The sequence below is a fragment of the Sceloporus occidentalis genome, unplaced genomic scaffold (genome assembly GCF_023333645.1).
Source record: "Sceloporus occidentalis isolate IW3139 unplaced genomic scaffold, rSceOcc1.0.p SCAF_19, whole genome shotgun sequence".
NCBI lineage: Eukaryota > Metazoa > Chordata > Lepidosauria > Squamata > Phrynosomatidae > Sceloporus > Sceloporus occidentalis.
This window is the reverse complement of record NW_028316999.1, coordinates 10,462,756-10,475,385: the sequence shown is the minus strand read 5'-3', so window position 1 is coordinate 10,475,385 and position 12,630 is coordinate 10,462,756. Positions and strand designations below refer to the sequence as shown.

The 12,630-nt window shown below is 40.9% G+C and overlaps 1 protein-coding gene across 1 annotated transcript in view; it reads right to left on the bottom strand.

Moving 5' to 3' along the window:
- The window catches only part of LOC149302389 (CD109 antigen-like), an 85,009-nt gene extending 72,452 nt beyond the window's left edge, over positions 1 to 12,557 (bottom strand). The window contains exons 1-5 of the mRNA XM_089482456.1: positions 12,435 to 12,557; positions 12,126 to 12,228; positions 11,516 to 11,616; positions 1,664 to 1,824; positions 46 to 206 (exon numbers count right to left, since the gene is read on the bottom strand). Of these exons, the coding sequence (XP_089338582.1) occupies positions 46 to 206; positions 1,664 to 1,824; positions 11,516 to 11,616; positions 12,126 to 12,228; positions 12,435 to 12,557 (649 nt within the window). The remainder of the gene's footprint in view (positions 1 to 45; positions 207 to 1,663; positions 1,825 to 11,515; positions 11,617 to 12,125; positions 12,229 to 12,434) is intronic.
- Between the last annotated feature and the right edge of the window lie 73 nt (positions 12,558 to 12,630).

Below are 12,630 nucleotides of genomic sequence, written 5' to 3'. Positions count from 1 at the left end.
TCTCATTGGGTACATTTTCTGACAAGTTTGAGTTGTTATCCTCACCTTTTTGAAAAACTCCATCTCCTGCAACCATGGTCATGTTATCTTTTTGAATTTCAGCTGCCACTTTCACTGGGGTTGGACTCTCCGCCAGCAAATCAATGCCTAATGCCAGATTTACGCCAGGACGAATATCCAAAGGAAACGTGATCAGGAATGTGGGTCTAATGAACAAGCAAAGTCGTTAACTGTTATATAATAGTAAGAATAATGACAAATTATTTACAGGTAAATTTTATATGAGCAGTGCACTTTTAAAGCTGCTGTTTCACCTACATCCAAACAGATACGTTAATCAATTTGGGGCTGATTTTCAATGATCTGTACCTGTAACCCAGATAGAGCTTTACGTACGTTCCTCAGTATACCTTAGACTTTAATTTACAAGGGACAACGGTCATCAAATGAGTGACCTAAGCCTACGTAAAAAATAACAGCCGAAAACTACACTATAAAAAAACTATAGTAATGTGTATGCCTGTGTTAGCTGAAATTTCCCTATTCTGAACAATAAAAAAATATAGCTATTATTATCTATTTTGTCTCTTTAATTTGTAAGCCGTTGTTGTAATGTATAAGCCTCCCCCTGCAGAATCAGTCAGAACCACATAAATAAAACAATAATTTGGCTGCTCTCATTTTGCAGAAGAAAGACTACTTTTTTAGAGAACAAAACGTCTTGCGGCAAAAGCACTTAAACATGTTTTCTCCCATGTTCTCAGCAATCAGTTATGTTTTGATTATGCGAAATGATGCTAAGGGCATGCCAAAATGTTATGTACATTAAAATACATCATCTACAAAAGAGGAACAACTACATAAAAGACAATACCAATTCTCATTAGACATTTTGGAGATTTTTTATTTATTTTTTTACTTCCCTTTTGGCAAAAAGATTGTGGCTGTTTTTTCTACAATGCGACCGTCGTGCCAAAAAATATATCTGGGAAAAAGAGGCGGAATCAAGCCATACAATGTCTTATGTAAAATTATTTGTTAACTGCCACATCATCTTAGAGACAGAAGATTGTGATATGTTTTAACACTGCATTCCACAAGATTCCACATCATTTTGTGTTTTCTCCCAGACTGGCCATCTGGCAAACTGGACAGCAAGTCACATTCACCTGATCTGCTGTTCCAGTAGCAGTTATGGTGCTGCAGTGTGCGGCCACTGGTGGGAAATGCTGGGCCACATGTTATATGAGGGTATCTAGGCGTTGGCTGCACTTATGTCATCAAGAGGCCCTAGTGCTCGGTGTTGTGAGCTTGTTCATTTTGTCTGCTTAAACAATGTGTTATAGAACACTGATTGTTCTGTTAAACTAAATGAGGAGGGCTATGGTTGAAAACAAAACAGCAAAAGTGCTAAAAACCCTTTGATTCTGAAGTGTAAAAAAAAAGGAATGGTTAATAACTATACGGAAAAAGTTTAGGCTAGTGTGAAAAAAATGTTGTAAAGTAAGAATGCATTCAAAAAAATACATTTTCATTTAACAAAATGAAAAGTGAGTGAACGGAAGAAAAATCTAAATTAAACCAATATTTGGTGTGACCACCCTTTGCCTTAAAAACACCATCAATTCTTCAAGGTATACTTGCACACAGTTTTGTAAGGTACTCAGCAGGTAGTTTGTTCCACTCATCCGCAGTTCTTCTGTGAATTGAGGCAGCCTCAGTTGCTTCACTCTTTATGTAATCCGAGACAGACTTGATGATGTTCAGATCAGGGCTCTGTGGGGGCCACACCATCACTTCCAGGACTCCTAGTTCCACTTTGTGCTGAAGATTTCATTATATTACATGAAGATAGTTCTTAATGACTTGGGCTGTATGTTTGGGTTGTTGTCATGCTGCAGAATAAATTTGGCGCCAATCAGATACCTCCCTGATGATATTGCATGATAGATACGTATCTCCCTGTACTTCTCAGCATTGAGGAGACCATTAATTCTGATTCCCAACTCCATTTGCAGAATCCAAACTTGAAAGAAATGCTCCCTCATACTTTACTGTTGCCTGTACTCATTCTTGTAGCACTCTCCAGGCCAACCAGCCTTCTGCTACAGCCAAATATTTAAAATTTTGACTCATCAGTCAAGAACACCTGCTTCCATTTTTCGGCAGCCTTGTTTCCACATCAGAAGTATGGCTTTTTGGCCACAAGTCTTCCATGAAGCCCACTTCTGACCAGACTTCTCAGGACAATAGATGGATGTACCAGGGTCCCACAGTTTTATGCTTATGCTGAGCTGATGGTACTGCTGGACATCTTCCGATTACAAAGAGAAGTAAGCATAATGTGTATTTCATTTGCTGTACTGTTTCCTTTTCCTAACACTGGATATACAGTCCTCAACATTACCTGTTTCTTTGTGCTTCTTTGTCTGCCTTAAAATTTCTGCCCGGGAGACACCTTGCTCATTCTTGCAATGGTGTGACATTAAGCTGTCTTCAGCAACCTCACCTTGTTAGTTTAGCTGTTCCTCACCCAGTTTTATTCCTCCTACGCAGCTGTTTCTGTTTCAGTTACTACCTTCCCCTATGGGCTATCATGCTGTGTCAACGTGTCACCCCCGAAGGTACCAAAACCATCAGTTCACTGGACAAATCCTTCGCACAGAACCAGGTGCAGAGGGTATCAGATGCTCCCACGAGCACCACCAGCGACGTGAAAAAGTTTAATTTTAGCAACGTTCTTTTATTGTGCAGCAAGGTGCCAGTGACACCACCAGGAGAGGAAATGGTAAGACGTAACACGTTTTGTTAGTTGTTTAATCATTCACCTAACTATGAGCCAACAAAATCCCTGACATTGTGCATGTGTACCAAGAAGAATTGATGCAAAGGGCGATCCCACCAAATTTTTATTTGATTTAGATTTTTCTTCCGTTCACTCTCTTTACATTTCGTTAATTTATAAAAAAAAATAAAATATTAAGATGTCTATGTTTGAAAGCATTCGTACTTTTTAGCATTTTTTCACACTAGCCTAAACTTTTTGCACAGTACTGTATATCGCTGCCAAAACAACCAGCAAAACATTTCGGGAAAGTGGATTTAGAGATTTACTTCCAACAGGGTTGGTCTTTGTATTCTAGTATTTTGGCTGTAAAACACTGAATTACATTTACAGAAGGGAATATCCCAGTGGAGTGAAATGTCATTTCCTGCATTTACAGACTATATGTGCGTGTGTTTTATATACTGAAGTCTATTTTAAGCAGAACCTAATCCTGCATATACGCAAACCTGATTTTGTTTTCCTTTACTAGTTAGATTGTATTTAGCTTCAGTTAACCAGTTCTGTATCAGTCAGCTGTGAAAGAGGCTGAACACCCAGAGAAGGGGCTATCAAATAACAAGACTTTCTTCCCAAAATCCATATGCTGAGTACAACCTAAAATGAAGCCAATCTCATCAATATATGTTTTGAGGGTTTTTTTTTTCGGAGGGCTAAACAAATCATAGCAACCAGCGCGGAAGGGGTTAACTCTTTAAAAACAAAAATCGGAAATAGAGCAAATTTCAAGTAACACAACAAGCTAATAAACTGGGAAAGCCACTTGTAAATAGTACTGCACGTGCAGTGTATACAAATCTACATCTCACTCTAGGTAATTTTGTTTTTATTCTTTTTTCAGACAAAAGGTACAGTTTGAGTTCCTACCCTGCTGCAGCGAGTGAAGGGAAGAGGTAAAATGTAAAAGGGAGACTTAGAAGTGTCTTCAGGAGCAGCAACATCTTGCTTGTTGTCTGGTTTAATTCCTCCCTGTTTCCACTGGCTCCTTTTCTTTTTTCTTTTTTTTTTTCTTTTCTCCTTTTTTTTTAATCTTCGGGAAGGGCTTATTGGAGGAAAGGAGTAAATTGTATTAATATGGTCAGATGCAGCAAAGGGAGCCAAGCAGTCAGCAATGCCCCACCCCTTTTCTGTCTTTTGCTTCAGTTCCACTGGATGTCTCTTTCTTCGAGGTTCGTGTAAGTGTAAACAATCATAAAGCGCTCATCATGTGACCAAACGAAAAGCAAAGGGTTTGGAGGCTGCAGAGGACTTGTCAGTGTATAGGATGAGCCCATGTAGCACAAATATGCACCGCACCCTTGCTGATCCGTTCAGACGTGAAGTAAGTTAATAATAATGTGGAAAATATGCCCTAGCCACAAATGAGTCACAAATGAAGGCATGGTACACCGTTTAAATTACATCCCCAAAGTTTCCATCCAGAAGCTAAATTCCCTTAGACTGCAACTTTTCAGTATTAAATAGGAGGAGAAATGTTACAAAAATAATGTCATTCTAGAGGATCGCAGGCTTCTGCTTCACTGTGATGGCGGTAGATAAGTGCAACAGCCTCCCATCAGAGGTGGCAGAGGTTAATACAGTGAGGCATAGGAGCCCAATGACTGATTAAGGTCTGAGTCTTTGCATCAGGCTGGATGAGTTTTTATCTGCCATCAAACTACTTTAAAATGTAGTGCATTTTCTGGATGGTTTTGATCAATAATACTTAATCTAATAAATTGGTATATTTAAAATCTGATTAAAAATATGCAAATACAATAAATATTGCTGTAAACAAATGACATATGAACGCAAATGAAAAACTAAAAAGTGACCAAGTCCACACCGAGGCGGGTGCCTGGGGTGCACAGGGCCCAGGTGACAGGGAGCAGTGCGGATTAAAGGGTGCCAAGTGGTCACTTAACGCTTTCTCACGTTCATGTCAAAAATATTCAGCTACTGCTCGGCTCCTCTATCCTCCTCTCCCTACCACCACCCTTCTCGGCGCAGCCCCGGTGATTGGAGCGCAATGCCTCTGACTCTCTGCTCCGTCAGGGTGTTGGCGCCTGATGCTGAGCACCAGAATATGACATCATATTAGCAGTGAAGTCACGTCCACCGCAAAGGAGAGTGAGACAGAGACGTTTTGCTGACACCACAGGACTTCAAGGTAAGTGATTTAAAAAGGGGGAGAGATAAATAGTGAGAAATGGGAGATATATATAGTGAGAAAGGGGCGAGATAGGTGATCAAGTGCAATCTGGGTGCTGAGCAAGCAGGGCCAGGTTCCCGATGGGCCGGCAGACCAACATTCCAAGCTGCCGCCCAGCCGCAAAGTTCAAATCAGCCGTCATGTGGCTGTAAGACCGCTTCCGCCAGGCCGCTTTAACTTGTGTTTGGATGTGTCGGTGTGGTAGAGACTGTCCTGGTGGGTGTGTGTTTGGATGTGTCGGTGTGGCAGAGCCCGTCCTGGTGTGTGTTTGGGTGTGTCGGTGTGGTAGACCCTGTCCTGGTGGGTGTGTGTTTGGATGTGTCTGTGTGGCAGAGCCTGTCCTGGTGTGTGTTTGGGTGTGTCGGTGTGGTAGAGCCATTCCTGGAGTGTATTTGGGTGTCTATGTGGCAGAGCCTGTCCTGGTGTGTGTTTTGGTGTCGATGTGGTTGAGACTGTTCTGGTGTGTTTGTCTGGGTGTCGGAGTAGCAGAGCCTGTCCTGGTGTGTGTTTGAGTGTCTGTGTGGTAGAGCCTTGTGATGGAACCCTCCATCACTGGGACCACTTGAGAGGCCTGACTGCCAGCCTCCTCCCTATTGACTATGGGCCCTGACTTTGTAAATACTTCTGTGGCTACCCCCAGCAGTATATCATCCCATCAATTACTGAGAGGATTATCTCTGGCAGACAGCCAGGATCAGCAACCAGTGAGTAACCACCATTGTTTTAGTTTAATATCAGCCCCCCCCACCCCATGGTGCACTACTATGTTGTTACCCCCAGTTCCACCACTACAGACATTTACCCCGGCCAAATTTTGGAACTGATTTGGGCCAGTAATAGATAGTGGAGGTTGGAACCCTGTTGTATTGTTAATCCCGTTACTGCCCCTGTTGTCTCTGGGAGGCAGATTAAGAGAGCGGTTTGTATCCCAATATCTTGTTTAATGTGTGTTTTTGCTGGATATATCCAGCCCTGTGTGTGAAAAATAAATCAGTCTTTGTTTTGGTTATACCCTACACTGAGTCTCGGCTAGTGACTGGGAAACCGGGAAAGGAGTATTTTGTCCCAAGCTAAGGGACCACAAGTCAGGGGAGGTAGTCGCTCGGACAATCCAGCTCTGTGACATCGCCTGTCCAGGTGTGTGTGTCTGGGTGTCGGTGTGGCAGAGCCTGTCCTGGTGTGTGTGTGTGTTTGGGTGTCAGTGTGGCAGAGCCTGTCCTGGTGTGTGTGTCTGGGTGTCTGTGTGACAAAGCCTGTCCTGGTGTGTGTTTGGGTGTCGGTGTGGCAGAGCCTGTCCTGGTGTGTGTGTGTGTGTGTGTGTGTTTGGGTGTCGGTGTGGCAGAGCCTGTCCTGGTGTGTGTGTGTGTGTGTCTGGGTGTCAGTGTGGCAGAGCCTGTCCTGGTGTGCGTGTGTCTGGGTGTCGGTGTGTGCACTGTACTTACTGTAGTAATACATTGATTTATTTAATGTTTACTTATCCAGAGATAAAACTCCCTCCTGAATTTGTAGTCACTTCAGAGGGCAAAACTTTCTAGGCCCAGAAAAGTAAAGTATGTTATTTACTCATTTCAATTTGCATATTTTATCACAAAGGATTAATCACAGAAAGTTGAATGGTGGTTGGGATCTTCAGAGTGAAACCTAATTTAGGTGTAAGAACTGATTTTATTATTCCCTTTGGTTTCACAGTCCTTCCCCGTTAAGAGAGGACCTTTTACATAAACATACTGGCAGACCGCTTTGCACCATGAACTGTGTGCATTTAAAAAAAAGTAATAATAATGTATCTGGGATGAGGTAGTAGAACAGTTGTGGTAACAGTTTTGGTGGTATTAATAGCCAAATGTTTCTTACAAGGATATCGTGAAGAATAATGTGATCACTGTTTTGTTCCACTGAATAAAATGGAACTTTTTCATCTAAAAATGCTTGCATGTTTGCAAATGTTTTGATTCCATTACGTCTAATGTATTTAATTTATTAGGGACTTTTAACCCCTTAACGACAATTGCCGGTCCTGGCACGACACGGAAAAGCATGTGCTTTACGACAATTGACGTGCCAGGACCGGCATGTCTTTAAACCGGTGCAGAAAGCGATCTGTTTTCGCTTTCTGCACCCAAAAAACGTTGCTGAATGCCTCGACCTCGAGGCATTCAGCAACGCCGCGATCGGAACGAAGGGGCCATCTCTGGCCCCTCCACGGGGCGTCAACATCCGCCATACTTTGTATGGCGGCGGACGCCCGTTTTAAAAGCGTTTAGGAGGCGATCGACGATCGCTGGAATGCTGTCGCTGGAATGCCTCGATCAGGAGGCATCCAGCGACACCAAACACTTACCTTTCGATGGGCTGTGACCGCTCCGGAGAGCGGTCACAGCCGCAGCTGCCGATGATCTTCGCCATCAAGCAAGATGGCCGCTGCCCTGTAACAGGAACCAACAAAGTTTAAACGTTCGCTAGATGGTCCAGACCATCTAGAGAACTTTGGCTCCACTTGCAGGTTGAATACAGGTACTGCATTCACCATGCAAGTCAATGGAACCCAGCTTTCTAATCACAGTGTGATTAGTAAAAATAAATTAAAAAATAAAATTAATAATAATTAGAAAAAAAATAGTAAAAAAACTAGTAAAATGTAAAAATCATTTCCCACTGATGTCACTATCAGGGGAACCTCCAAGTTGAAAAAAAAAGTTAAATTTTTTTTTTTTAAAAAGACAAAAAAAATATATATATATATAAAAAATATATTTTTGTGAGCAAGTCCTAAAATTAGCATATTAGCTTAAAACAATTCTCGCATGGAAAGAGTTAAAATACTGGCATATTAAATGCCCGTGGGGTGTCTACTTTTAAAAAAGGTATGATTTGATGGGGTAAATTGAATTGGCCGGGTTCAACAACGTCCCAATTAACACTGGGGGAAGGATGGCCACACATCTAATTTCCAATTAGAAAAATGCACACGTACCAAATGTGGCCTTTTAGTTCCCACAAAAATGACACACCCATGCATGTGGGATATCACTGCACTCAGGAGATGTTGCTGAACACATTATGGGGTGTCGTGTGACAGCGGCATATACCAGGAGCTGTAAATTCATACATAAAGTAGGTGTGTGTGGGAAAAATACACACACAAAAATACTACTGCAAACTTTGAAAACATGCTGGTGGTAAAATGTGTGCATGCAAAGAGTTAAAATACCAGCATTTAAAATACCCTGTGGTGTCTAGTTTTGAAAAATATATGGTTTTGTTGGGCACACTGAAATGGCCCGGCTCAAAGATGTACCAAATAGGGCATGGGCAGTGGATCCCCAAATGCCAAAGTTCAACATTGAAAAATGCGCATGCCCCAAATGTGGCCCTTTTGCCCCCAAACGGCCAGGCAAAATCATTCATGTGAGGTATCGCTGTACTCAGGAGATGTTGCTGAACACATATTGGGGTGTTTTGTGATAGTGACATATACGAGAACTTTTTAATTCATACCTGAAGTAAAATGTGTGTGGAAAACCAAATGCAAAAAAATGACTACCACAAAGTTTGACAAAAACTGGTGGTAGATATGGTGCATGGAAATAGTTAAAATACTAGCATTTGGAATACCCTGGGCTGTCTAGTTTTCAAAAATATATGATTTGATGGGGTAAATTGCATTGGCCGGGTTCAAAGATACCCGAAATGGCACATGGGGGGAAGAATTACCAGATTTGGAAAAAATGGCTTTGAAATAGCAAAACGCTACCTGTACTTATTGCCCCATAATGGGTAGAAAAAAGCAAAAAAACATAAAAACATTGGGTATTTCTAAACTCAGGACAAATAGTAGAATCCATTTAGCAGGTTTTTTCATTACCTTTTATAGATGAGTAAAAGATTTTTCAACTAAAAGTTAGAAAGTCATTTTTTTCTAAATTTTTCACCATATTTTATACTTTTTTTAGTAGTAAATAATATGATACAATCAAAACAATGTCATCTAAAGAAAGCCCTTCTTGTCCTGAAAAAAACAATATCTAATGTGTGTGGGTTCAGTAAACGGGAAAGAAGAAAATTACAGCTAAACACAAGCAGCGCAGAAATGTTAAAAAGACCATTGTCACGAAGGGTACAAAAAGTAAAATCAGCCTTTGTCACGAAGGGGTTAACACTTTTGCTTTCTGGTATTTTAATACAAATAATTTGATAAAAATAAGGTTAGTTATTTGTATGGCAAATAGTGTGACTTGGGTATGTATAAGGGGTGCATGTGGGTACAAGAGCTCGACCACGAGATACAATATATGGGGCTGGTCTCCAAATGTTTCCAGGGCTGCTTTTCATACCCAGTCCGGCCCTGGCATTAATCTCAGCCTCTGCTAACCTAGCTGTCGCTGTCTCACACTCCAACTCTCATCAGTATGTAACTGCTGCTACTGAAAAGTTAAAATGGCATCAGCACACATATAAATTAAATGCTTGTCCCTTCCCCTTGTAAGTACTCATTGACCAGGGTGAAAAAAATAATCAGAACCTACACAATTAACGATGGATGAATAAACCAGTCTAGCTCACAAAGTCATATTTTTTTATTAAAGCAAGTTTAGTCTGTTCTATAAGCATTCGTTCACTAGAAAATGAGGCTTCGGTCTCAGTTAAGTCTTCCCCTTTCTCTACTGAAACTAGAAAGCATTAATATGTAAACTCCTTGCAAATGCTCAGTAGCACTTCTACTAACAAACAGGGCCGGCCCAAGGCAAAATGCCGCCTGGGGCGAATTTTAAAATGCCGCCCCCCCCCCTTATCTACCCTTCCTCTCCCTCCGTCCCTGCCGCCCCCCCATTATCTACCCTTCCTCCCCCCCCCCTGTACTTACCTTTCAGCAGTCCTGCGGCGAGTCTCCCTGTTCGGTCTCGGTGCCGGCTTGTAATGCTGAGCTCCGGAAATCTTCCGGCACTCAGCATTATAAGCCGGCACCGAGACCGAACAGGGAGACTCGCCTCAGAGGAGAGAGAGAGGGGCGCCGAGCGGGTACTGACAGCTTGGTAAGCGAAAACCACTCGGCACCCCTTTCTCTCTTTCGCTTTTTTAAAAAGTGTCGCCTGGAGTGGTTGCCCCACTTGGCTCCATTGTCGGGCCGGCCCTGCTAACAAATGTACAGAAAGGGGAGCTCAGCCCGAATAATATAAAAGGGGATTCACATTCAGATTCCCTGGTTGCTCCTACAATAATAATGGTTAATATTTTCACTAAACAAACACGAATTTAGATCTGAGGCATAAATATTGGGGATTTGCTGGGTATACAATGAATTCTTGCCCTGTTTTATGTACTTATTGGTCATTATTATTTTAGCAGTAGCCCAATAATCTGAATGTGTATGACTTTTATGATGTGCATACCTGGGAACTTCTTGGCTCCAGCTACCCGGAGCCTTCCCTTGCGGGACGCGGCCAGGGTTGCTGAGGTCTGGGGACCGGTGCCGCTGACATTGGTGGGTGGTCCCGCTGATGTCAGGGGCGTTCCTGCTGATGGCAGCGAGAAACACCCCCGTGTAAAGGAAAAAAGATTCAGGTGTTGACCTGAAGAACCGGAGGAGCAGCGCTCAGCCGGCAATCTCAGGTCAAACCCGGAGAGTTCCCAGGTATGATTATGTGCTTAAAAACTATCGGTGGGTTAACATGCAGTGCAATTCCACTGATCCTGCTCTTTGGAAATGTGGGTACTTCTACACAGTACTGGGCTAAGCAATATAAGGCCACATGATGTGATGGAATCTTTGAATAATAATGGCTAGAAAATGTTCAATGTTCGGAGAGTATACATGTGATTGGCTTCTGCTACCTATTGATTATGAATAAACATATATGGATATTGTTGTATAAGCCGAAGAAAAAACAAAGTTAATACCATCTTGATCTTTATCAGCCTCTGGGAATAAACGTTTGTCCTGAGCTCCAGGGATAACAATAGTGTTTATCCCACCACCAAGAATGTTTCCACTAGATAAAATGTTCAGCTCAAAGGCATTAAGGATGTTTCTATATTACACTCCAACTATATACATCAATATACAAACCACTGATCAAAGTAAACAAACTACAGAAGTTTAATAAACAAATTACAAAATAGATTGCTGTAGAAAACACCCGTGTCTTCAATGTTTAATAAAAAAAAATACATATAACAGTTTTAGTGGTGTCTTGCAATTTAAATTGCATCCTTACTCATTCTTTTTATTTAATAAAAAAATGAATACAAGCATAACACAACTGTGTTTTATCTTGAAGTAATACATTTGTTTATATTCTGAAACGTTGAACGTTGCTTTTATATATTTTTAAACCAAATATGCTGTTAGATTATAGCAAAAAGAAAATGCTAATCGTTAATTACTATGATGAAAGCAGCAAAATATAATATATGCTCAGTATAAAGAATAAAAAGAAGTGGAATGACAGTGAAGTAGCGTTGCTTTCTTGGGGCTTTACCAACACATTCGATTTACAAAGAGTGCAGTTCAGTCCGCAGAAGTCACAAAAGGAAACTCTTTTCATCATCAGAGAATTATAAGATCTTGTCGCTGTGTTTGCTGGAGAAAACAAAAGGAATTTATAACTTGGTTCATAAGTAAGATGCTAACCTCGTTAGTAGATGCTACTAAATACTATTCACTCAGCAACAGAGGTTAAATCCTGTTTTACAAATTGTTGTTTCATTTAAACCTTTGCACATACTAAGGGTTAATAACTCTATTGTATCACCTTCAAGGAAGAGCTAAAAGTTTATATTCTCTTGTGAAGACTGAACCAGCTTTGTAGAGTCATTAGTGCATTATTCATTATCACTTAACTTTAACATTGTTGGAGTAAAGGGACATCATTAGGCTTTGTGTCATGGTACCCTTGGAATGTAAATTTTGCTTTGCTAGTGGGGTTCCTAATTCTACTGGTCCAGTTGCGCTGGTGGTTGATATAGTGAAGCAATGATGCTCAATGTAACAGTTCAGTGTTAAAACACTATGCTATTTTCTAAAACTATATTTCATGAAATAAATTAATAAACCAAAAACTAAAGAATGCTGTAACATTCAATACTTACTTGGGTTGTAATAATCCACAATTTTAACGACTGCGTCCTTAGAACCAGCAACATGAGCAACACGAATCATTGGAATGGATACACATAACTGGGTTTTGGTCACCTAAAAAAAACCAAAAAACATTAAAGCATCCTGCACTTTCATTTCTTCAACACAACATTATAAGTATATACTATAAACATTTCTCCAATTTCTTTACAAATATCATTTTAATATATGTGGCTAAACAATAAGAGAATAATTTTTATTATGCAGATGCAGACATAGTAGCACTTGTATTGTTTTATTAATGAATTGATTCAACGCACCGAATCATAGTAAAGGTATACTTTGTCATCCTTTTTCTCCACCAACTTAAGGGATCCTTGTTGAAGAATTCCTGCTGGGTCCAATGTGAATCCACTAAGAAATCCAACGTCCAACAGTGCCATTCCGCTTTCATTCCCAAGGCCTTGGTAGCTTTAGAAATGCAATATTACAGTAAGTAAGCCATACAAATGCTTT